Source organism: Peromyscus maniculatus, chromosome 13 (genome assembly GCF_049852395.1).
Source record: "Peromyscus maniculatus bairdii isolate BWxNUB_F1_BW_parent chromosome 13, HU_Pman_BW_mat_3.1, whole genome shotgun sequence".
NCBI classification, from domain to species: Eukaryota; Metazoa; Chordata; class Mammalia; order Rodentia; family Cricetidae; genus Peromyscus; species Peromyscus maniculatus.
The window spans coordinates 10,617,945-10,641,896 of NC_134864.1; the positions used below are offsets into that span (position 1 = coordinate 10,617,945).

A 23,952-nucleotide genomic window follows, 5' to 3' on the forward strand; every position below is an offset into this window, starting at 1 on the left:
GTATTACATATTGAGACTGCAGAATTTATCCCTGATGTTTCAGAATTAACTTCATTATTTATTCAATTACAAGATACAATCAGAAAAAGGAGTCATCCTTTATATATAACTCACATTTGATTCCATACTTGTCTTCCAGGCCCTCTAGCACAAGGCAATGATGAGATTGATAAATTATTGATAGGAAATGTGCTGGAGGCCTCAGAACTTCATAAAAAACATCATGTCAATAGTAAAGGTTTAAAAAAGGATTTTTCCATAACCTGGCAACAATCCAAAGAAATAATAAAGAAATGTCCTACTTGTTCCTTCTACAATCAAACGCCATTACCAGCAGGATGTAACCCAAAGGGTACTCAGAGGAATGAAATCTGGCAGATGGACGTGTTTCACTTTGCAGAATTTGGAAAATTGAAATATGTACGCCGTACCATCAATATATTCAGGATTTCAATGGGCAACTGCTTTGAGTTTTGAAAAAGATGATTCTGTAATCACTCATTTGCTAGAAGTTATGGCCATCATGGGTATACCTGCACAAATCAAAACTGACAATGCTCTAGCATATGTCTCTGTTAAAATGAAATGGTTTTTTGCTTTTATAATATAAATCATATTACAGGTACACCACATAATTCTACAGGTCAAGCAGTTATAGAAAGAACAAACAGAACTCTAAAGGATATGCTAAATAAACAAAAAGGGGTAACAAAAACCCCAGAAATAGACTGCATGATGGTCTATTAACTTTGAATTTTCTCAATGCCAATGAGAAAGGAACAACAGCTGCAGAGAGACACTAGATAATAGAAAAAACTACAGAATTAAATCAGCCCATATACTTTAAGGATGTGCTGACCTCAGAATGGAAACCAGGATGTGTTATGTTTGGGATGAGGTTTTGCTTTTTTTGTACAGGAGAAGATAAGCTGTGGGTACCATCAAAATTGATAAAGGTTCAATTTGAACAAGAGATACCTCTTAATTAGAGGAGGTGATAGTTCATCAACCAGCATGAACATCCAATTTAAACTAACTTATACCAGTAACACATGCCTTTTCATTTAATCAGATAATAACTTGCCAAAAAGGAACATACCCAAAATTAGTCTTGGGGAAAGGTTTTTGTTTTTGTCTTTTAGGAGAATGAAGGTTAAGGAATCTGAAGAACACTGGACAAATGAGACAACTGAAGAAAAGGGACAAATCATCTATCCCAGGAAACGAGTGAAATGGCCTATGGGTATATAATCTAAAAACATTTTATAAGTCTTCCTAAATGTTTGTTTCTGCTCTTCTCTAAAGAAATTTAACACTATTGGTCTTCTAATAGTCCCAGTTCGATTAAAATTTAAAGCTGACTTTGGAGATGGAGAATGGCTCTTTCCTTCTTTAAACTCAAGCATGTTGTTAAAAGGAAAATGCAAACTCCCTGTATCATGCCAGAAGAAAAGAGCCATTTTCTGCTATGGGACAGGAGAAAAACCAAATTAATTAAGGGACTATTCTATTACTAATCTCAACATTTTGATTCTATTCTGATTCTTTAAACTTTTCTTAAAGTATGAATTTTATATCAAAATTTACAAGATTAATATATATATATACATATATACATTTTAAACTTTGTTAAGATATGAATGATCATATAGAGTACTCACTAATTCTAGAAAAAAGGCTAGCTGCATATATATGTCTTTGTGTTCGAGTCTCTTATCAGTTTTCTGCAGGAAATCACGGCCAGGCCTAACATCAACTGAAGTCTCCAGGAAGAAGATGGGACCCCACAACAACAACAATTCCATGTGGACAATAATAATATCACTAAGCTGACAAACATCATCTACAGATCAGCTTTGAACTACAAAGTGCTCAGAGCAATTTTGAGAGGGCTAGCTGAGATGATCCAGTTTCAAAGACTGCTTGAATAAGGACTTGAGATAAACCCTGAACTTTGGCATTATACACAGACTGGATAATGAAGGATATAGTTACCTTTCCTAGAATTTGACAATTAACCTAAAATTTTTCTTTTCAGGATAAAGATACCTTTGCCCATACCCAGCAGGAAGCAATTTTAAGAATACAATGCCCACATTCCCAAAGAGGTGGTGTGAGTAGGGTGGTTTTTTGGTCTTTTAATGGGTTTTGGGTCTGGGATAATTTTCATTGTTTAGGGGGGTTGGTTACAAGTTGTTGTCAAGGGTTAGGAAAAGGGCTAAGCAAAGGAGGTTAGATTTTAGGTTCTTGTTTTTTTTTTTTTTAAAGAAAAGAAAAAGACAATTACTAGTTTTAAATACTTTACATTGAATTGGATTGTTTTATATTATATACAAATTACATATATTGAAATTGATATTTTAGAAAATACTATATATTTCTAATTGTACTTATACCATTCATTTAACAATGTAATGCAATTTTCTGATCCTTGAATGTTATTATTACCAACTATTTGGATATAAAGAAATGAATGTTAGTAATTAGACATTATAATAGAACTTGTAGTCATATTAGGTATGTTTTCAAAATTAAGTAGATATATTTTAGATAGACAGGCCATCTTCAAAACCTTCAGAGATCTACAGAATATAGCATTTAAAATGTTTTAATAACTTAGAAAATTTTTCTTTTTTGTTATGACTATGAGACATGTCGGCTCCTGGCAGTACCAATCTACTTCAGAGAGAATATGGGCATTGAAGAAACTGCATATGGAGTTAACTTTCATTTTGGCAAAAGTTAGCCACTGGACAACAAAGTATTCTCGAATGAACAGGACAAAATGGACAGACAGGACACAAAACAAAGGACTACTGATTCTTGCCAAAACAAGTGTGGTTATGGCTTTATCAAAAGGCATCTTCTGAGGCCAGGACAATATGGCACCATCCCTGAAGTGGCCTTCACAATCCGGAAAAGGTACAGTGCCCTTTTCTTCGAAGGCAGCTGAACAGGCAGTGGGCCGATGGCTTCTGATGTGCAGTGGGATGACAGCTGACACAGTTATTCTTGAAGAGTAACTAAACTCACACCTCTCAATAGTAGACTGGCATTTAATAGAGGGATGTGGAGAAGAACAGGATGCTGAGATGAAGACACACACACACACACACACACACACACACACACACACACACACACACACACGTAGCCAAGAAGAATGGACAGCTGAATTAAAAAAAAATCAAAACAACAACAACAACAACAAAATATCAACAATTTCCAGAATTTAAAATCCTGAATCATGACATGACACTAGTGGAATTCAGGTGTTTCTGGCACATGGACTGCTCTCACCCAATGTGAGGTCGAACTATTGACCTTGTGTACATCCTACTTCGCAAATGAGTCTGTCAGATATGCTAAGCCTATAGGCTGAAGATGATGCCCCAACACTGCAGAGAAACCTCAGGTGACTTTCCAGGCAGCTGGCTGTTTCTGTCAACTCACTTTTTTTTGGAAGCTGCTTGCATGCACTTCCTGTTTTTAATTTTTTATTAGGTAATATTATTTCCTTTTTGGGTCTCTGAGGGAGTTGAAGACTAGTTAGTTATAGTTGAAGATTAGTTAGTTATAGTTGAAGATTAGTTAGGATAGAAAATGAATTAGGTACATTTTGGACTTACCAAAATAGGATAGATAATGTAATTATTTTCTCTGAAATTGTCAAATACAAATGGACTAGACATTGTTTAGGTATTTATTACTTGCATATATGTTATATAGTTATTTTACTTTTGTATTACTTGCATATATGTTATATAGTTATTTTACTTTTGTATATAGTTTTTCTTATGTTAGTTATAACCTTTTTCCTTTTTTCTTTTTATTAAAATAGAAAAGGAGAAATATAGTGATATTTTATTTGTACTGAAATGTGATTTGTATGTTAATAAATAAAGTTGCCCAGGGTCATAGCTAATAGCAAGCCATCGTAGAAGCTGGGCAGTGGTGATGCACACCTTTAATCCCAGCTCTTGGGAGGCAGAGCTAGGCGGATCTCTGTGTGTTCAAGGATACAGCCAGCATGGAGACACACACCTTTAATCTCAATACCAACCATAGAAGACCTGGAGGTCTGTACAAACAGGCAGTGACTAGGAGGTCATGTGGTTGGGTTTACAACCAATGAGAAGGCAGAACAGAAACTCTATAAAAAAAGATAGACACACAGGAAGTAGGTCTCTTTCAGAGAGGTACAGCGACAGTGAATGGTAAGGTTTTTAGCTCTTAGCTATTGCTCTGACCTCTTGGCTTTCATCTCTGTATTGGCTTTGTGTTTCTTATCTAATAAGATGGTTGGTTACATCTACAGGTTTCTCTTGGCCATGATGCTAAGTTTAAGGAACAAAAATCTTGGAATAAGACAAGGGAGGAACTGAAAAACTTGAAAAGCCTAATAACTTCTCTTGCTCAAAAAATAGAAACTCTCCAAGTCCCTACTCTTCCCTCTGTAGGGGTGGAACTAGCCTCACCTGGGGAGGCATCTTTTAGAATGGAAAAGCCACCAGTAATTGCCATAGCACAGAGATCCTCTGAGGCAATGCGAACCCTCTCTGTCAAAGCTACATCTCCTCTTCAAGCTAGCCTCTGGGAAGCTGCTAGTAAAGGGGAAGAAATTCAAGGCTTTCAAATGTTTCCAGTCCTGGAAGAGCAGGACCGTCAGGGTAACATCATAAGAGTGCATGCTCCCATTCCTTTCAAACAGCTTAAGGAGTTAAAAACAGCATGTAGTCAATATGGCCCAACTGCTCCTTTTACAACAGCATTGCTAGAAAGCCTGGCTTTAGAAGTTTTGCCCCTGGTGATTAGAAACAAATGGCTCGAGCATGTCTATAGGGAGGTGACTATCTGCTGTGGAAAAGTGAGTTTGTGGAACAGTGTCAGGCCACAGCTGAAATAAATCGGGCACAACAGATTCTTATCACCTTTGATATGCTTGCTAGGGAAGGCCCTTATCGAGAGACAGGTCAACAGTCAAACTTTGATATAGCGGTGTATGCTCAGGTTCAGGCCGCTGCCAAAAGGGCTTAATGCAAATGGCTAGCAGATTAATTAGCGATTCAGAAGCTGGACTTTTACTTGTAAAACAACTTTCATATGAAAACACCAATGCAGCATGTCAGGCCGCGATACACCCTTTTAGAAAAAAGGGAAACATTTCTGACTATATCTGACTTTGTTCTAATATAGGACCATCATACAATCAAGGGATAGTCATGGCTGCAGCATTACAAGGAAAAAACGGTTAGGGATGTTCTATACCAGCAAAGACATCCTAATTCCAGACAAGGAAAAGATATTGGACCTCCTGGAAGTTGTTTTGGGTGTGGACAGTTGCCCTAGAGGGGCTTCGGATCAAATAGAGAGCCTGGGTTATACCCAAGATGTAGGAGAGGGAAACACCAGGCTAGTGAATGCACATCAAGGGCAAATACCCCGAAGAGTCCGTTTCAGGGAAATGGATGGAGGGGCCCGCCCCAGGCCCCGACAAAATAGACCTTTGGCGTAATTCAGCAGTCAATCATCTGGCAAAGAAATATATTCAAGACCTCTATAGAGCAACACCAGGAAGTGCTGGATTAGACCTCAGTTCTTCCATCTATAGAGTTTTGACCCCTGAAATGGGAATGCAAGCCCTCCCTACAGGTGTTTATGGACCTTTGCCACAGGGCTCTGTGGGGTTATTGTTGGACAGAAGTAGTACTACCATGCAAGGAATTCTAGTTGCCCCTGGAGTGATTGATGCTGACTATATGGGAGAAATAAAGGTGATGACTCATTCACCCACAAGAATTTCAGTAATAAAGATCGGTCAGAGACTTGCACAGTTAATCTTACTTCCTCAAATACAAACAAAAAATCCAATTAAAAGAGATAAGAGAGGAGAGGCTGGATTCAGTTCGTCAGATGCCTATTGGCTACAAGCCATAGGACCACAATGTCCAGAACTTACATTAGTCATAAATGGGAGAAATTTCTTGAGTCTTTTAGACACAGGCGCAGATTTATCTGTTATATCTGCTAGTCAGTGGCCTGCCATGTGGCCCCAAAATGGAGACTGTTACACAGCTGCAAGGGATTGGCCAAACTCAGTGTCCTGAGCAGAGCAGCAATGAGCTCTCCTGGAGAGATGAGGAGGGTCATGAAGGGACTTTTCGGCCATACATTGTCCCTCACTTGCCAGTAAATTTGTGGGGTCAAGATGTTATGAGCTGTATGGGAGTATACTTAAATAGTCCCAATACAACTAGCTATGAACCAAAAGTTCCTGACCAAAAGTTAATGGAAATGTCATCTTTAACTCCTAAGGAAAAAATAAGGACGTTATGGAGCATTTTTAGGAAGGGTCATTGAACAGCCTGTACTCCATGCAGATCCTATAACCTGGAAATCCGATCAGCCTGTGGGGATAGATCAATGGCCCCTAACAGAAGAAAAAGTACAGGCTGTCCAGCAGTTAGTACAGGAGCAGCTGGATAGTGGTCACATTGAACCTTCTAATTCTCCCTGGAATTCTCCTATTTTCCTCATCAAAAAGAAGTCAGGGAAATGGAGATTATTACAGGATTTGAGAAAGATTAATGAAACCATACAACCTATGGGAGCCTTGCAGCCTGGATTGCCTATCCCTACTGCTATACCAGAAAAATACATATGAAATTATTTTGGATTTGAAGGATTGTTTTTATACCATTCCTTTAGCTCCCCAAGACTGTCAAAGATTTGCATTTAGTGTTCCCTCAGTCAACTTTAAAGAACCCATGAAAATATTTCACTGGAAAGTTTTGCCCCAAGGAATGGTCAATAGCCCAACACTATGTCAGAAATTCGTAGCTCAAGCTATCCAGAGAGTTAGAGAGCAAGTTCAACAGGCTTATATTATTCATTACATGGGTGATATTTTGCTTGTGCATAAAGATGAAGAAACTTTGCTTGACAGTTTTGGATGGCTTCAGCACTGTCTTACCCGTGCAGGGTTAATTATCGCTCCAGAGAAAGTGCAAAGAGACTTGCCTTTTCAGTATCTGGGACATGTATTATACCCTAAGGTGATAAAGCCTCAAAAATTGGAAATAAGAAATGATGAGTTAAAAACTTGAAATGATTTTCAAAAATTATTGGGGGAGATTCAATGGTTGCGCCCCTATTTAAAAGTGTTTATGGTGATTTGAAACCTTTAAGTGATATTTTAAAAGGAGATAATGACCCTAATTGACCCAGAGAATTAACTGAAAGGTAGACAAGTTCTTCTGCAAGTTGAAAAGGCTATTCAAAACCAGCAAGCACATTACATTAATTACGCCCTACTTTGGTATGCATATATTTTGCCCACTAGACATATTCCTACAACAGTATGATGGAAAAACAATCTTCTCTTATGGCTACATCTTCCTGTTTCACCAGCCAAAGCGTTAAATCCATACTATGAGTTTGTAGCTTGCTTGGTACAAAAAAGCAGAATTGAGTCTAGATGTTATTTTGGTAAAGAACCTATGGCAATTAATGTTCCTTTTACAAAGCAGCAAGTCGATTGACTTTTTCAAAACAGTGATTCTTGCTCAATTGCTTTTTCTCAGTTTTCAGGCCAAATTGATAATCAATTCCCAGCTGATCCATTATTGCAATTCATTCAAATGCATTCCTTTGTATTTCCTAAAATCGTTATGAAAGACCCCATAGAAGATGCTGTGCTAGTTTTCACTGATGGATCTTCCAATGAAAAGGCTGCTTATGCTATTAATGGAAAAAGTTATGTAGTACAAACAACCCCAGCCTCTGCACAGATAGTGGAATTATGGGCAGTGAACATGGTTTTTCAGGTTCTTGTAGACAGATCATTGAACTTATATACAGACATTCAATATATTTATAGAGCTCTTCAAGACATAGAAACTGTTCCCTATATTGGCACTAATAGCAACCAAGTCCAAATGTTGTTTCAACAAATTCAAGACGCCATTCACAAAAGAAAGCTGCCATGCTTTGTTGCCATATTATAGCTCACTCCAATCTTCCTGGTCCTTTAGCTGAGGGTAATGTGATGGCCGATAAGTTAACAAAGATAGTAGCATTATCCCAAGTGGAAATGGCTCAACAGTCACATGCCCTTCATCATGAAAATAGCAAAAGCTTAAGAAAGCAATTCAGTCTTACCAAAGAAGCAGCTCGTCAAATAGTTAAATGATGTGGGGTATGTCCAAAATATTTTCCTGTCCCTCACTTAGGGGTAAACCCTCGAGGTCTTCTTCCCAATCATCTATGGCAAATGGATGTTACGCATATTGCAGAATTTGGCAAATTAAGATATGTACATGTGACCATTGACACTTATTCAGGATTTTTAATGGCTAGTGCACAACCTGGGGAAGCTACAAAACATGTGATTATGCACTGTTTGAAGTGTTTTTTGTATACGGGTATACCAAAAATTATTAAAGCTGATAATGGTTCTAGATATAGGAGTAAGGCATTTCAACAATTTTGTACCCAATGGGAAATCACAGATAAAACAGGTATTCCTTATAATCCTCAGGGACAAGGTATTATGGAAAGGGCTCATAGCAGTCTTAAAATACAACTTCAAAAATAAAAATAAAAAAGGAAGAAATTTAACCTCAATCGCCACATAATGCATTAAATCATGCTCTTTTTGTTCTGAAATTCTTGAATATGGATATCTATGAACAGTCTGCTGCAGATGGATTTTGGCACAGTGGTGCCCAAGCAACTTTCACTCAAGTGAAATGGAAAGATCCCTGCTCGGGATTATGGAAGGGTCCCGATCCTGTTTTAATATGGGGTCGAGGACATGTTTGTGTTTTTTCACAAGAGGAGAATGAAGCTCGGTGGTTACCGGAGTGTCTGGTAAGGAGCGTGGAGCTAAGGAAGGTCAGCTCCAATGACGTTCCTTTAAAGGAACCAGAAAGAAAGTGGCTCAATCAGTGTTTCTGAGGTTTTTGTCACTGATTAATAAAAACAGTGAGGAAAGAGAGTTCAGAGCTGTGCCGCTTTTGGCTTTACTAGCTCCTTTAGAAAAATACTTTATATCACCTAATAGCTGTGCAGTATTTGGTGAAGAGCTTTACGGTAGCTAAATATGGTAATTTCACCCTCAGTGTGAAGTGAAGTTTTTCGGTAGAGCAAACCAAGAGTACTGCAGTAATAGAAATGTTTGTCTGAATTGAAGCAATTAGGGGAGCTATTCTGAATTTGGGTGAAGGGACAGCCTCTAGTTAAAAACCGTTTACCACTGACAGTGCATCTCTGCCGGTTTCGGAATGGCTGAGAGAAATGGCAACTTTGGAGTGTGGCTTCGTCCTAAGAATGTTACAGTCCCCTAGCAACAAGTATCACAATTCTATAATGACAACACTCACTAAATCCCAGTGTTGTATAGCAAAGCTGACTATAAACTCTAAACTTTAGAAATGATATACATACTTCCTGTCTAGTTACGAGAATCTCTCTAATAGAGATAGTGATAATAATTAAGAGTAAGAAGTAGAAAAAGATGAAAAGATATATGAGTTTGTAGAAATTATTCTGTCTTGTTAGATCTCAGTGTTAAGAAATCTTTAGGTGTTTGCTAAGTTAAATATATGCTAATGGTAGCCCTATATAAGTTTGTAAAATAGATCTATAGAGTTCCTTTAAGAATATAAGCTTGCAAGAAGTATCTAAAGTAGTCTTAAGACATGTAGTGTAATAAGCTTGTAAGAAGTAAAGATACTAGTTGTAAATGTAAGTTTAAGAAATAAGAAGTAATAAGAAATACGTTTGCTCAAGTAGTTCTATAGTTTCCTTAAGTATAAGTAGATGTTAATGTTATATGTGAGTTTGTAAAAAGTGTAAATATTGGGTGTGAATCTATGCTTAATGTATATGGTGAAAGAACCTGAGACACCGAAGGTAGTGTCCTAGTAGACTGCAAAGTAGGCAGTCTGAATAGTTTCAAAAGTCCCAGAAGTCGCTAAGAATGGTGGATGCCAGAACCAGCACAAGGCATCCGCAGCTGAGATCCATGGAAAATCAACGCAACACAGAAAAACCTGAGCTAACATCAAAAATGGTGTGGTTTAGAATACTACAGTGCCTAAAAAGGTCTCTGGCTTGAGAATAAAAGTTGCAGAGATGCTTGTTTGAACAAAAATTGTTAACTGCAAAAAGTTTTGTTTGAAAAACGTCTCTTCATATTTGGAAGTGAAAGACTGATACCAGAATTTATTTCTTGTTTGAACTTTTTGAACTTAAAATGAGATAAAACTACAGAAAGATTTTGGTTATGGATTTCTTCATATTTGGAAGGCTAGTACCAGAATTTATCATTCGAATTTTAGGACTTAATGAACTAAACGATAGATTTAATTGTAATGGGACAATTTTGAGTTCACTTATAGTAATGACCTAGAAACTGTTTTCTGGAATTGGGTTAAGAATGGAACTGTTTAAATGAAGAAATTTACTGTTTCTACCTAGACTAAAGATGCAATTTTGTGTATGCATATATGCTTTAACTGATGATTCATGAATTGTTTTATGGAACTGTTTATGTAAAAATGGAATTACTTATGGAACTGGTTTTGTGTTACAAATGGAACTGTTTAAACAGAAAAGTTTGGGTTTTCTAACTAGGTTTGAGATTTAAAAAATTATAAAGAAAAGGAGGAGTTATGAGGTTGAATTATGTTTGCAGAAATTATGTTTAGCCTATTGATATTAATGCACCCTGGTTTTGTGGAGTTAAGGAAATATTTAAGTTTATATGAATATATCAAAGTTTTTCCTATGTTCTGTTAGCAAGAAAATTCAAATAATTAATAGTTAAACTTATAAGACGGAGAAAATTGTTAACTATATTTAGCACCATATATGCTAATTCAAATGGTTCTGTTAAGAGTTTGCTTTGTGTTGTAAGATTGGGAGAATTGTGACTATGTATAGCAATATTTATGTTAACCTGTTAATGGTAATGATGAAGCTAAGGGATTCTTTAAGTTTGTAGTCGCCTTAAGAGTTTTTGGTTAAGAAAGGGCTTGAGACAGCTAAGACTGCTGTAGTTACCTTGGACCTAATCCAAAAAAGAAATGCCATTTTTTCATCCTCTACTCCCATACTGGGAGGTATAACAGCTATGGAGATTGCTGTAATAATTAGTTATTTTTTATATATTAAGAAAGGGGGGCCTGTGGGAGCCCGTTTTTGGGTTCCTCGTGGCTTTACCCAGCATGTCCACATAGAGGATGATTAGGACCACGGGCCTGAGTGCAGGTGTCTGAGATGGTCTGCACTTGGCTGTGCTGGGGGGGAGGTCTTTTCTCCACCCCTTGGCATCTCTATAAATACCCTGGGGCAGAGACAGTCGGGGCCCATTGGAAAAGGTTCCAGGCCCTCTTGAGGCTCTCCTTTATTTTCTATCTGTTTATCTCTGCAAAATTCTCTGCAATGTAAATCTTTTTATCTAATATTTCCTGCTGCTTACACTCAAGAAAGCTCTGAGGAGCTATGGGATTGGTGGGTAAATGCCCCACAATGTATACCTATACATATACATGTAGGTTTTTTTTTTTGGTTTTTGTTTTTGTTTTTTTTTTTTTTTGAGACATGGTTTCTTTGTGTAGCTTTGGAGCTTGTCCTGGAACTCACTTTGTACTAGGCTTGGCCTCAAACCCACAGAGATTCACTTGCCCCTGCCTCCCGAGTACAGGGATTAGAGACACGCACCACCACTGCCCAGCTATGATATATATTCTTGGCATGGGTCTTCTGTTCTGGTCCATTGAATTTGTGTGTCCATTTTTGTGCCAGTGTCATACTGCCTTTATTATTATGGCTCTGTTGTATAACTTGAAGCTGGTGGTGGCAACCATCCAACATTATTCTTTTGCTGAGGATTGCTTTGGCCATCCAAAACCTTTTGTTTTTCATATGAATTTTAAGATTATTTTCTGTCTCAGTCAAGAATGGTGTTGGTTGTTTCTTTCATTTTATTATAGCTCCATGCTGGGTGCCAAAATGTTGTGGGTTGTTTTTTGGCTCTTTACCTTTTGGGAGGGGCCACCAGCCAGCTCCCCAATAAATCACACATGGAGGCTTATTCTTACTTATAAATGCCCAGCCTAACTTGGCTTGTTTCTAGCCAGCTTTCCTTAAATCATCCTGTCTATCATTTGCCTCAGTGCTTTTACCTTTCTCTATTTCTGTATATCTTTCATTATTTCTTACTCCATGTCTGGCTGTGTATCTGGGTGCCTGGCCCCTGATGTCCTCCTCCTTCTCTGGCTACTCTTTTTTTTCTCCCCAGATTTCTCCTTCTATATATTCTCTCTGCCTGCCTGTCCTGCCTCTCCTTTCTCCTGCCTTGCTATTGACCGTTGAGTCCTTTTTTAGACAATCGGGTGTTTTATACAGGCAAAGTAACACAGCTTCACAGAATTAAACAAATTCAACATAAACAAAAGTAACACATCTTAAAATAATATTCTACAACAGAATGGTATTAGAATTTTGATTGGGATTGTATTAAATGTGTAGAATGATTTTGATAATGTGATGTTTGGTGTTGTGCAAATCAAGGACTTGGAATGTCTGGGGAAAGAGCCTCCAAGAGCCTTCACATCTATGAGGAAACATTTAGCCTCTGCACCCATGTGTGAGGGACTATGTTGATTAGTTCATTGAGGTGAGCTACACTAAAAGTGGACAGCTTCATTCCCTAGGCTTGGGTCATGGACTTCATGAAGAGGAGAAAGCTTGCTGAGCACAAGTGTTTGTTTATTATATTTTGACTGCTAGTGCAATGTGACCAGATGCCTCAAGTTCCTGGCCCTGGGACTCCTCGATCAGGACAGAATATAAGCTTCAACTGGGAGCCAAATAAACCCTCCTTGATAAGTTGCTTTTGTCTGGATAGTTTATCAAAGAAATAGAAAAGGCAACTAGAAGTGGCAGCAGGGATATAATCATTCTATGTATTCTATTAAAAGTGTACAGGATGGATAAGCCTTGATTTATTAAAGATGGGTGTGAGGACAGTGTACACAACAGAGATGAGCTTCTTAGCATGACTTTTGTTACCATAGCAACAATAAAAAGGATAAATATTTAATAGATACCATTTTACAAAAAGCATAGCCTGTTCTGTGCATTCCCCACCAGAACCCCAATATTCACTTGAACCCTGGAAACCCATCCCTCCCATGTGTTCACTGCTCAGTCTCAGGGCTGCTCATCGTTTCTAGAACAGGCCAACATTCCTGCACAGTCTCCCCACTTCCCAGAGGGTCCCTTTGCATTCATACACAGCTGCAAGCAGGCCTAGGTAGGAATTTCCAACCTTCAGTGGCCAGCCTTGTGCATGCTGGGACTCTGCCCCCAGCATCTCCCTCATATGCAAACACTAAACCAAACCTATCAGCATCTCTGTGCTCTGCACCTTTCCAGCTACTTCCTGCCTCTGAGCTTTGCTGCTGCTGGGGTTATCTGGACTCCTTTCCTCCTCTTTACTTTTCAATGCCAACCACACCGACTCCTGCTTTAAATTGTGGGAGCCACACCACCTAGGTTCTTCTCACCTCCCTCCTGTGGGTTTTCTTTCCATCTTCATGTCCCAAGAACCTGTATATACTTAGTCTTCACACGCTACAAGTCATCACACCCAGCCTGTCTCCTGGTTGGTTAAGAGACGGCAGGCATTGTGGTTTTTTAAGGAACAAATAACAGTAGGAAGACATAGTCCCCATTTGATTTTCAACTGGGATCAATACAAGCCTTATGTAGACTTTTCTCAGCAGCAGTAAGGAGAACTGTGTGAAGATAAAAGGCTAAAGCATGTTTCCCAGAGCATGTCCTGTGAGTTAAAACTAGTGTGGATTCTCCCAGTTCCCAGACACATTGTGCTTTGGAGACTTTTGGGGCTCATTTCCCCATGTTTCCATATGATCACACTTCCACATACTAAAAACTACTAAGACTGTAGACATCACCTTCTTGGCTGAGCAGGGCTTACTGTCTTCTGAAATGTGGATGATAATTTTAAAGGGATGGAATTGCATTCAATTTTATCAAGTCCTGCTCTGCACATATAAAAGGTGATAGATTGTTATCACTACACAAATAGTGCCCATTATGTCTACTTCACAAAGGAAGAAAGGGATGTTCTAAATACCTTCAGTACAACAGCAATGCCAAGTGTTCCCACATCCTCATCTCATGTTCATGAGATGCTCTGGAATCAGAAGAGGCTCTCCATCCTATGATGGAGCTTGACTCAAGCCCAAGGCCTTTCTTAAGGCGTCTTTGAACTCATTGTTCCTCAGACAGTAGATCAAGGGGTTCAAGATAGGTGTGAGGACCGTGTACAGAACAGAGATGAGCTTGTTTGAGCTCCGGGAATCGATGGCCTGTGTCCGAACATACATAAAAAACAAGGCTGTGTAGAAGATGGTGACCACAGTGAGGTGGGAGGCACAGGTGGAGAAGGCCCTCCACCGTCCTGTGGCTGAAGGGATCCGAAGCACAGCCAGGGTGATGTGTCCATAGGACAGAATGGTGGCCAGGAGAGGGAACACCAGAATGATGAAGGCCAGGATGAAGTCCACCAGCTCTGCAGTAGAGAAATCAGTGCAGGCCAGCTTGAGGACGGGGGAGATATCACAGAAGAAGTGATTCAAGACATTGGAGCCACAGAAGGTGGCACTGGAGATAAAGTAGACCTTGATCATAGAGATGGTGAAGCCACTAGCAAAAGAGAAGATCACGAGCTGGACACACAGTCCTGTGGTCATGATGACTTGGTAGCGCAGGGGATGGCAGATGGCCACATAGCGGTCATAGGCCATGGAAGCCAGGAGTACACACTCTGTGCACACCAGGGAGCTGAAGAAGTAGAGCTGAGTCATACATCCAATGAAAGAAATGTGTTTCCTCTGCAGGAGGAAGCCATCCAGCATCTTAGGGATGATGTCACAAACATACCAGATTTCCAAGGTGGACATGATGCCCAGGAAGTAGTACATGGGCCTGTGGAGAGAGGTGCTGCTCCAGACAGTGAGGATGATGGCCAGGTTCTCCACCAGCACAAAGAGGTAGATGAGCAGGAAGAGGAAGAAGAGCAGGTACTGTAGCCTGAGGGCTGTGGGGAAGCCCAGCAGGATGAACGTGCTCACCTTGGTGATGTTCTCCCCTCTCATCCTTCTGCACCTGCAAAAGATCATCAGGCCAATAGGAAGGGCCACATGTCACCCAAGGGGAGAACAGGGAGCCCACCAGTAACTTCAGCTGAAAGACAGACAGCACTCCTGGTTCCTGTGAGCAGCAGGGAAAGGAATTTATTCTCCTACCAGGTCTTAAACTGGGAAAACATCTGCACTTGTGTTTCAGTGAATAATGAATAGGGGACATGGAGAGGAAGTGTCTAGTATAGGTGATCAGGATTTGAGGTGTCTATATTGGACATATGGATGCAGTCTGGGGTTCCATATTTAGAGGTGTCCATGCCTCTTACCTTATTGATGGATCCATACCCTCTACCCTGGATCTAACCCTAGAAGAGTTAAAAAATATTTGTTTATGTCCCCCCACCATGAGGATGTTTGAGTACAGATGAGGCTATGGCCTACCTCCTTTAGATGAGTATGGATTGTGGGGATCATGCCCCCACCTCCAAGAATGTATGAGTATAATGGCTTAGGGCTTCTGGGACAGAGTGAGATCTGCAATGTTGGCTTGCTAGTGTAATTGCTTCCCCGCCCCCACAACATTAGCATAAACACACACACACACACACACACACACACACACACACACACACACACACACACACACCAGAAAGAATTTATACATATTTTCTCACACTCCTTGACACACATTCTATGCTTTGACGATAGCATCACTGCCTTTCTAGGCCCATGTCTAAAGAGGTGGCTGGGAAACCAATGTTTGTGTTTTGCTCTTTTGTGGGTGGGCCACCACCCAGCTCCCAAATAAATCATACATGGATGCTTGTATTTAATTATGAATGCCCAGCCTTAGTTTGGCTTGTTTTTTGCTATTTTTTCTTAATTTTAAATTAACCCATCTACCTTTTGCCTCTGGACTTTTCCCATTCTTATACTTCTATAAATCTTACTCTTACTACATGGCTTCCTGTGTAATTGGGTGGCTGGCCCCTCATGTCCTCCTTTTTCTCTAGCTACTTCCACTTCCCTCCCAGATTTCTCCTTCTATATATTCTCTCTGCCAGCCAGCCCTTTCCAAATTTTCTCCTGCCTTGCTATTGGTCAGTTCTTTATTAGACCATTAGGTGTTGTATACAGGCACAGGATCACAGCTTCACAGAGTTAAACAAATGCAACATAAATAAAAGTAACACATCTTAAAATAATATTCTACATTTCCCCCTTTTATCTAAACAAAAATAAAGATTTTAACTTTAACATAGTAAAGCTATACACAACCAAACATTATTAAGAATTACGTTCACAATATTCAGTCCCTTTGTATTTAGCATATTGAGAAAATAATACATTATCCATTCTATCTTAGTGACTCCAATGTTTTATACTTAATTTATTTTTATCATATCTAAGGAAAAATGCAACTATAACTATCTAGTCTTCAACTCCATCAAAGACCAAGAAGGCTATAATATTATCTAACAACCTAGACATTTGGCTGTCTGGACAGTCACCCAAAGTTCCTCTGCAACACTGGGTCATCCATCTGCAGCCTACAGCCTGACAGCACATTGTCGGCAAAGGCAGGAGCAGTTTCTTGGCCAGTGGCTAATGCCCGTAGTATCTGGCAGACTTTTCAATGAAGCAGGGAATTTGAAGACTGTCCTGCCCTGTTGGCAAAAACATCAGTTACTTTCCTGTGTGTCCTGTAGAATATCTGGCAGACTCTTCTACAAAGCGGGAATTTTGGACTGTCCTGCCTTGTTTTGGCAAATTCAACAGTCTTTTTTCTGTGTGCTCTGCATGTCCAGTCTGCACAGCACATTGTCGTCAGTCAAAGGTAAGAAGAGTTTCTTTGCCCAGTGGCTAACCTTGCCACAGTGAAAGCAAACTCCATAAGGAGTTTCTTCAATGGCCATCATCTCTGAAGTAAATTAGTGCTTCCAAGGCCAGATGTGTCTCATTGTAAACTTTATGTTAACAAAAGACTTTAAATGCCATATTCTATAGGTCCTTGAAGTATTTGAAGACCATCTATCAAAAATGTATCTATTTAACCTAGAAAACATACCTAACATAGCTATACATTTGATTGTTATAAATGAGTAACTACTGACCTATGTTTCTTGATTATTCTATTATAGTTTATAATAACAGCTTTCAAAAATAGAATTTTACCTTATATTTTTTAAATAAACTGTACGGGTACAATACCTAAAACAATAGGAACATATATACAATATAGTGTAACAAAAAAACCTTAAATTTTTATCATTACATAAAAATCCTTTAAACAAAAGTAGAACTAAATATATACAATAGAGGTTTTTCCATCTGGACCTCTTTAATTGCATATCTTTAGCCTTTTTGGCCATATGAGCAAGCCTTTAAACTGCTAACATATACCTAGATCTTCCACACTTGTCTCTCATCTGGCTCTGCCCACTTCTCACGTCTTGAAAACCAGACATGAAACTCGCAGCTGGTTGGAGGTTTGTCTGACTATTGAGCTCTAGAATGCCGATGCTTGCTCCGTGGCTGGCGTTTTTACTTAGCTTTTTGTTCCTACTTAATGTATTGGCTGCTTAAGGGCTTCCCTTAGCAATCAGAAACTCCTAAAGGGGTCTTATCCTTTTTTTCAAGGCTTTCTCAGGCACTATGAAAATTCTAGTGGTATGTAGTCATGCCAAAATGTTGTTTGTGTTTTGCTCTTTTGGAGGGCCCAGCACCCAGCTTCCAAATAAATCCCATACGGAGGCTTATACTTAATTATGAATGCCCAGCCTTAGCTTGGCTTGTTTCTTGCCAGCTTTCCTTAACTTTAAATTAGCCCATCTATCTCTTGCCTCTGGGCTTTTCCTGTTCTCTTACTTCTGTAAATCTTACTTACTCTTACTCCATGGCTTGCTGTGTAGCTGGGTGGCTGGCCTCTGGAGTCCTCCTTCTTTTCTGGCTACTTCTTTATTTTCATTCCTCCTCAGGTTTCTCCTTCTGTATCCTCTCTCTGCCTGGCAGCCTAACCTCTCCTTTCTTCTACCTTACTATTGGCTGCTCAGTTCTTTATTAGACCATCAGGTGTTTCAGACAGGCAAAGTATGCCAGCTTCACAGAGTTAAACAAATGCAACATAAACAAAAGTAACACACCTTAAAATAATATTCTACAACACACCAGCTTAATTTGAACATTTGGAATCCAAGACCAGAGGAGTACTAGGGCAATTCCTGAAGTCACAGGGGGAAGGTTGGTCTCAAAATAGATGTACTATCCCCCCAGGACCTTGATTATAATCCTGGGGGACACAAAATAGAGAGCTGGAGAGGGAGATGGCACCCATTCAGATTCAGGAAAGGTGGTCCCTTAGCTGCATGTGTCCAGGAGATTGGGTGAAGTGAGTACATCTAAAGATGGAGTTGTGGCCACAGTGGGATGGGGTGCACCTGAGGACCTATGTGGCAAGTACGGTTGCTATCTCCTGGTCTTGGCTCTTCCTGTTGCAGGTGGGTGGGTGAGAATCAGGTTAATCCACAGAACCTGTCCTGGTTCTGATGGTGGAAACTAGAGCGAATCCAGGACTGTATGGTGACTCTGTGCCCTGATTTTAAGCAGCATCCATGAGAACAGGCTGGCAGGTGTGGGCTAAAGAAACTAGCAAAGGGAACATGAAGGGAAGTCAAGGATGAGCGCTGCCATTTGTGAAGTTATTCACTTTGGGGGCACCCTGAGGAGGGCACAAGGGAGCAGCAGATAGGCTGTGGGACCTAGAAGAACTATGGAGTTGGGCAGGGGCTCTGGTGTAGGCAAGCTCAGTGCTCTGAGACAAGGGGAATGACATAGTCTGAGGGTAGCTGGAGGGACATGCATTCCAGTGTGGCACAGACATGGAGGTGCCAAAGGAACCCACGGTGCAGGTTGCAAGTTTCCTGCAGGTTGGGTAGTGAGTTTCAGCACAAGGTCTGGCTGTCCTCAAACTGAATAGACAGCAAAGAAGGCTCCATAAAAGCTGCTCAGTCTCCCTAAGAATCACCCACCAAGGTGGGCAGGTTGGGACACTATAGTCCCACCAACTAGAGATCAGCTGGCAGCTGGCTGCAAGGAAACTTTTAGAAATCAATTTCCCAGAGACAGGTTCAATTTGGGGGAGGTTTTGATGCTATTAAGGCAGCTAATTCTCCTGGAAAACGAGAGTGTGTGTTTCAACATCCTCCAGTAATCATGAAGCTTCCTTTAAGTCAGTTCAGTAATGGCCACTGCCTTTAGGATCTGAACATTAGGTCTTGGACACAGTCCAGGGTGTGTCTGTGTTTCTTCCAAGCTAAGTGGCCACAGAGGGCTTTGAAGTACACATAAGGTAATCAGTGCAGGGCCATTGACTTTCTCCTATAGACTGAGATTGCCTATAGATTGGGGATGCTGTGTCTCATATTCCTATCCAGGACTACACATACCCACAGACTGTACTCACCAGTAGAATGTGGCTACCCATCACTGTAGGTGGTATAATAATAATGTGTTAATAGGATCGATAAAACCTTGATCTGTAAATTGATCCCTTTCAGAGCTGCATCCTCAATTCACTGGAATCTTGGTCATGACTGTGTGCACTTTCAGACAAACTTTCTATTTTAGAATCATCATATACTCACAAGAGTCTGTGGACCTTTTGTTCATTTTCCTCAAGGCTAATGGCTGTCACGTTAGGAAAGCCCAGCCACCTTGTTCATAGCTGTACCCACATTGTGTAGTTCCCAGCTCTTGGCTCCCATGTCCTTTCCTGTCCATTAATTTATACCCATTTATTTTGAACTTCTGGTCCCCTTCCTTGTGATGGAATAAATGCCTGTTGTGTTAAGACCCAGGCTATGGTCCTCAGTGATCTGGAGGAGAGAAGTCACACAGTTGAGGCCACTTGTGGGATAGGCTGAGAGTTAGTGCATTTTTGTGCTGGCTTTCATGGTTCTTAAAGAGACTGAGGGGCCACAGTGATTCTGATGAGGAGCCCGGGGTTCTCTCATCACAAGCCAGGTCTGCCAGGTGCCTCGGACTTAATGCCCTTGACTGGGCAGAGTTCAAATTCAGGTCCATGCAAGAAACAAAGAAAGGATTATTTCTGCAGACTGGAGGTGCCTGGGAGTCTGTGAGAGGGTGCTGTCCCCTGTCAGCCTGCAGTTGTGAGCTCAGAGGTTACCCTCCTACATGGTAGAACCAGGTGACAAGGACCTAGCTACAAGGAGGGGAGCAGATGTGTTCTGATCTGATCAGTGCAGTGAGGATGCTAACTAAGACTGTGTGCTGCTAGATGGGAGGACATAGCACAGTACCCCAAACTATGCATTCAGTGTGGACCCCCAAATATGCACTCAGCATAATTCTCACGGATCTAGATTCAATACAACACCAATCAATGCTTTTTCAACATAGTACCCACCAATGCTTACTCAACACAGGACTCAGCATATACACTTAGCACAGAAATCCTGATCATGTATACATCAGACTAAGCACACTACTCGTCCACACACACTCAGCACACTACTCATAGATGCATACTCACACAGTGTCCATCAATGTACACTCATTGTATGAGTATGACCGACCACTATATGCATAGAGGAGCCACTACTCAGCATAGCACTTACAGATGCAAGACCCTTTGATACAGTACTGTGAGCCTTCATGTTGGGTGCTGTGGCTGTAGATGAATCTTGCCCCAGCCTCAATGTGGACACGTATCATGGGGTTTCAGTCACACTGCACACGAGGCTCTTCTATGATGCACATTTATAACATATTCTAAAATCACAGCATGATCCATCCTGGCTTGAGAAGCACTCATCCTACCTGGGGGCTCTGGAAGCGTCACTTGGACAGACTTTGGGAACAAGGAGGGGCCTCTTCCTGACTGGTGACTCCCAGGCTGGCCAGAGTGACCAGATGAGCTTCAGACAGATTCTTAGGACATGGGCTCCTCAAGTGTATGGAGGAAGAGTTATGGCTTTTTAGCTGGAGCCCAGTGTCTCCTGGGCCCAATTACCCCCTTGCAGCTGATGAAGCTGCCCACACTGGTAATGAGCTGGATCAGGGCCTCTGGGGAAGGCTGCCCCAGCTACTGCCTATGCCTGTCAACCTGTGGAGCATCATGGCTTCAATGGTTACCTCCTCACCTGCCTTCCTGGCTGGCTGCTACACTCCCGACTGCAGGAGCACTGTAATGAGGGTCCCTGTGTCACCTGTGGCCCTGGGCTCAACAATTATGCAAGTGCTGTTGCTGAGAGTCAGGCTGGTCCTCAGCAGGAGCCCAGGCCCATGTGCAGGAGCAAGGTGGGAGAAGAAGGGGGATGGGTAAACAGAGATGGCTCAGTTGAACCCTCAGGAACCATAAAGCAGTATAGGTAGTGGATGTCACAGGAGATTGTGACTCATGTCAAGGGCCCCGGGACCTCACTTTTAGGGAAGGATCTGAAGGACCCACCAGGCTTTCTGCTCTCAGGACTCATTTCCCCACATCTCAGTTCTCCTGACCACTTTCCTCAGCTCATGTATCTTAAACCTCCCTGGAGGGTTTTGGACCACTTATTCCCAATGGATCGTTCTCCTCACTTTTGTCTTCCCTCTTTCCCAAACTTCCTTTAGTCTCCATGGTCTTCTGGATTAGGACTCTCTTTCTTCCTCCCCCAGCTCTGGTGGCTTCTGGACCCTGGGCCTTTGGAAGCCTTGTTCTTCCTATGTTCATTTCTTCCTCTTTGTGTCTCAAATCTGTTCATATCCCTATTGTAAGGATCCTCAACATTGGATTCGAAGACAACCAGATAATCCACAGCCTTTTTCCAAATGAGTTGCAATTCACAGATTTCAGAGCTAGGACAAAGATAAAAATGTGCATTGGATGATTTCCAGCCAATTTTAGTGACTGTGCACTGCTTATATTTTACATGCCCCAAAGCACGATGGTCAACCTGGTGGGATCTGTATTTAATCAGGAAACACATCTCTGGGCTGCTTTCTGAAGGCATCTGGAGATAGGATTAACTACGCAGGGAGTCTCTTCCTCAGAGTAGCTGACAGCTTTCAAAGAGATGCCTAAGATGGAAAGAGGTTGAGGGAAAAGCAAGGCCAGTCTCACTTCTTGTGTTTCTGTGATTGCTGGTGACATTGAACACTTTTCCATGTGTTCACAACCATGTGTAACATTTTGAGAACTGTCTGTTCATTTCCTTCCCCCATTTACTCATGGGCTTGTTTGGTTTCTTGCTGAGGTTATCAGTTCTCTCTATACCTAGGCATCAGCTCCCTGTCCAATGTGGAGCTTGCAGGTATCCTTGCACCCTGCCTGCTGTCAGTGCTCTCTGTTGCTGTATAGAAAATTTCATGAGGACCCATTGGTCAATGGTCTTTGTTTCTGGATAAACTGGAGTTCTGTTGAGAAATCCTGGTCTAGAATTTTATCCTGAGGTGTTTTCTCAGCATTTTTCTCTAATCGTTTCAGCGTTTTGGGTCTTGAGATCTTTGATCCATTTGGAGTGAATTTTTGTGTAGGGTAAGATATGGAGATCTAACCTCATTGTTGTACATGTAAATATCCAGTTTTTCCAGCAGCATTTGTTGAAGGTATCTTTTCTCCTATATGTAGATGTTTTGTTTTGTTTTTGAGACAGGATTTCTCTGTTTAGCTTTGGAGCCTGTCCTGGAACTTGCTCTGTAGTCTAGGCTTGGCCTCAAAACCACAGAGATCCACCTGCCCCTGCCTCCTGGTGCTGGGATTAAAGGTGTGCACTACCACTGCCTGGCTCCAATGTATATTTTTGACATGGGTCTTCTGTTCTGGTCCATGGATTTGTGTGTCCTCTTTTGTGTCAGGTCTCAAATAAATCACACATTGAGGCTTATTCTTACTTAATAATTTCAGAGTTTTGGGTTTTAAGTTAGGATCTTTGCTCCATTTGGAGTTAATTTTTGTGTATTGTAAGATATAGAGATCTAACCTCATTCTTCTATGTGTAAATATTAATTTTCCCAGCATCCTAGCACTATTTGTTGATGATATCTTTTCCCCAGTGCACACATATTATATATACATATACATGTAGTTTTTGGTTTTTTTTTTTTAAACAAGGTTTCTTTGTGTAGCTTTGGAGTTTTTCTGGAACTTGCTCTGTACTAGACTTGGCTTCAAACCCACAGAGATTCACCTGCCCTTGCCTCCTGAGTACAGGGTAAATGCATCTGCCACCACTGCCCAGCTACAATATATATTTTTGCATGGGTCTTCTGTTCTGGTCCACGAATTTGCCTGTCCATTTTTGTGCCAGTGTCATACTGCCTTTGTTATTATGGCTCTGTTGTATAATTTTAAGCTGGTTGTGGCAACCATCCAACATTATTCTTTTGCTGAGGATTGCTTTGGCCATCCAAAGCCTTTTGTTTTTCATATGAATTTTAAGATTATTTTCTGTCTCAGTCTAGAATGGTGTTGGTTCTTTCTTTCTTTTACTCTAGCCCCATACTGGGTGTCAAAATGTTGTTGGTTGTTCTTTTGGCTCTTTATTCCTTGGGAGGGGCCACCAGCCAGCTCCCAAATAAATCACACATGGAGGCTTATTCTTACTTATAAATGCCCAGCCTAACTTGGCTTGTTTCTAGCCAGCTTTCCTTAAATTATCCTGTCTCTCATTTGCCTCAGTGCTTTTACTTTTCTCTATTTCTGTATATCTTTCATATTTCTTACTCCATGTCTGGCTGTGTAGCTGGGTGCCTGGCCCCTGATGTCCTCCTC

General features: G+C 40.8%; 1 protein-coding gene across 1 annotated transcript; it reads right to left on the reverse strand.

Moving 5' to 3' along the window:
• Positions 1-13,838: 13,838 nt before the first annotated feature.
• LOC143268348 (olfactory receptor 6B2-like) lies at positions 13,839-15,194 on the reverse strand. Its single transcript, XM_076550515.1, has one exon. The coding sequence runs from the start codon at positions 15,192-15,194 to the stop codon at positions 14,256-14,258; it is 939 nt and encodes a 312-aa protein (XP_076406630.1). The 3' UTR covers positions 13,839-14,255.
• Between the last annotated feature and the right edge of the window lie 8,758 nt (positions 15,195-23,952).

Excerpts from the sequence above, each read along its gene's own strand:
- LOC143268348 (XM_076550515.1), bottom strand. The coding sequence starts at position 15,194 with ATGAGAGGGGAGAACATCACCAAGGTGAGCACGTTCATCCTGCTGGGC.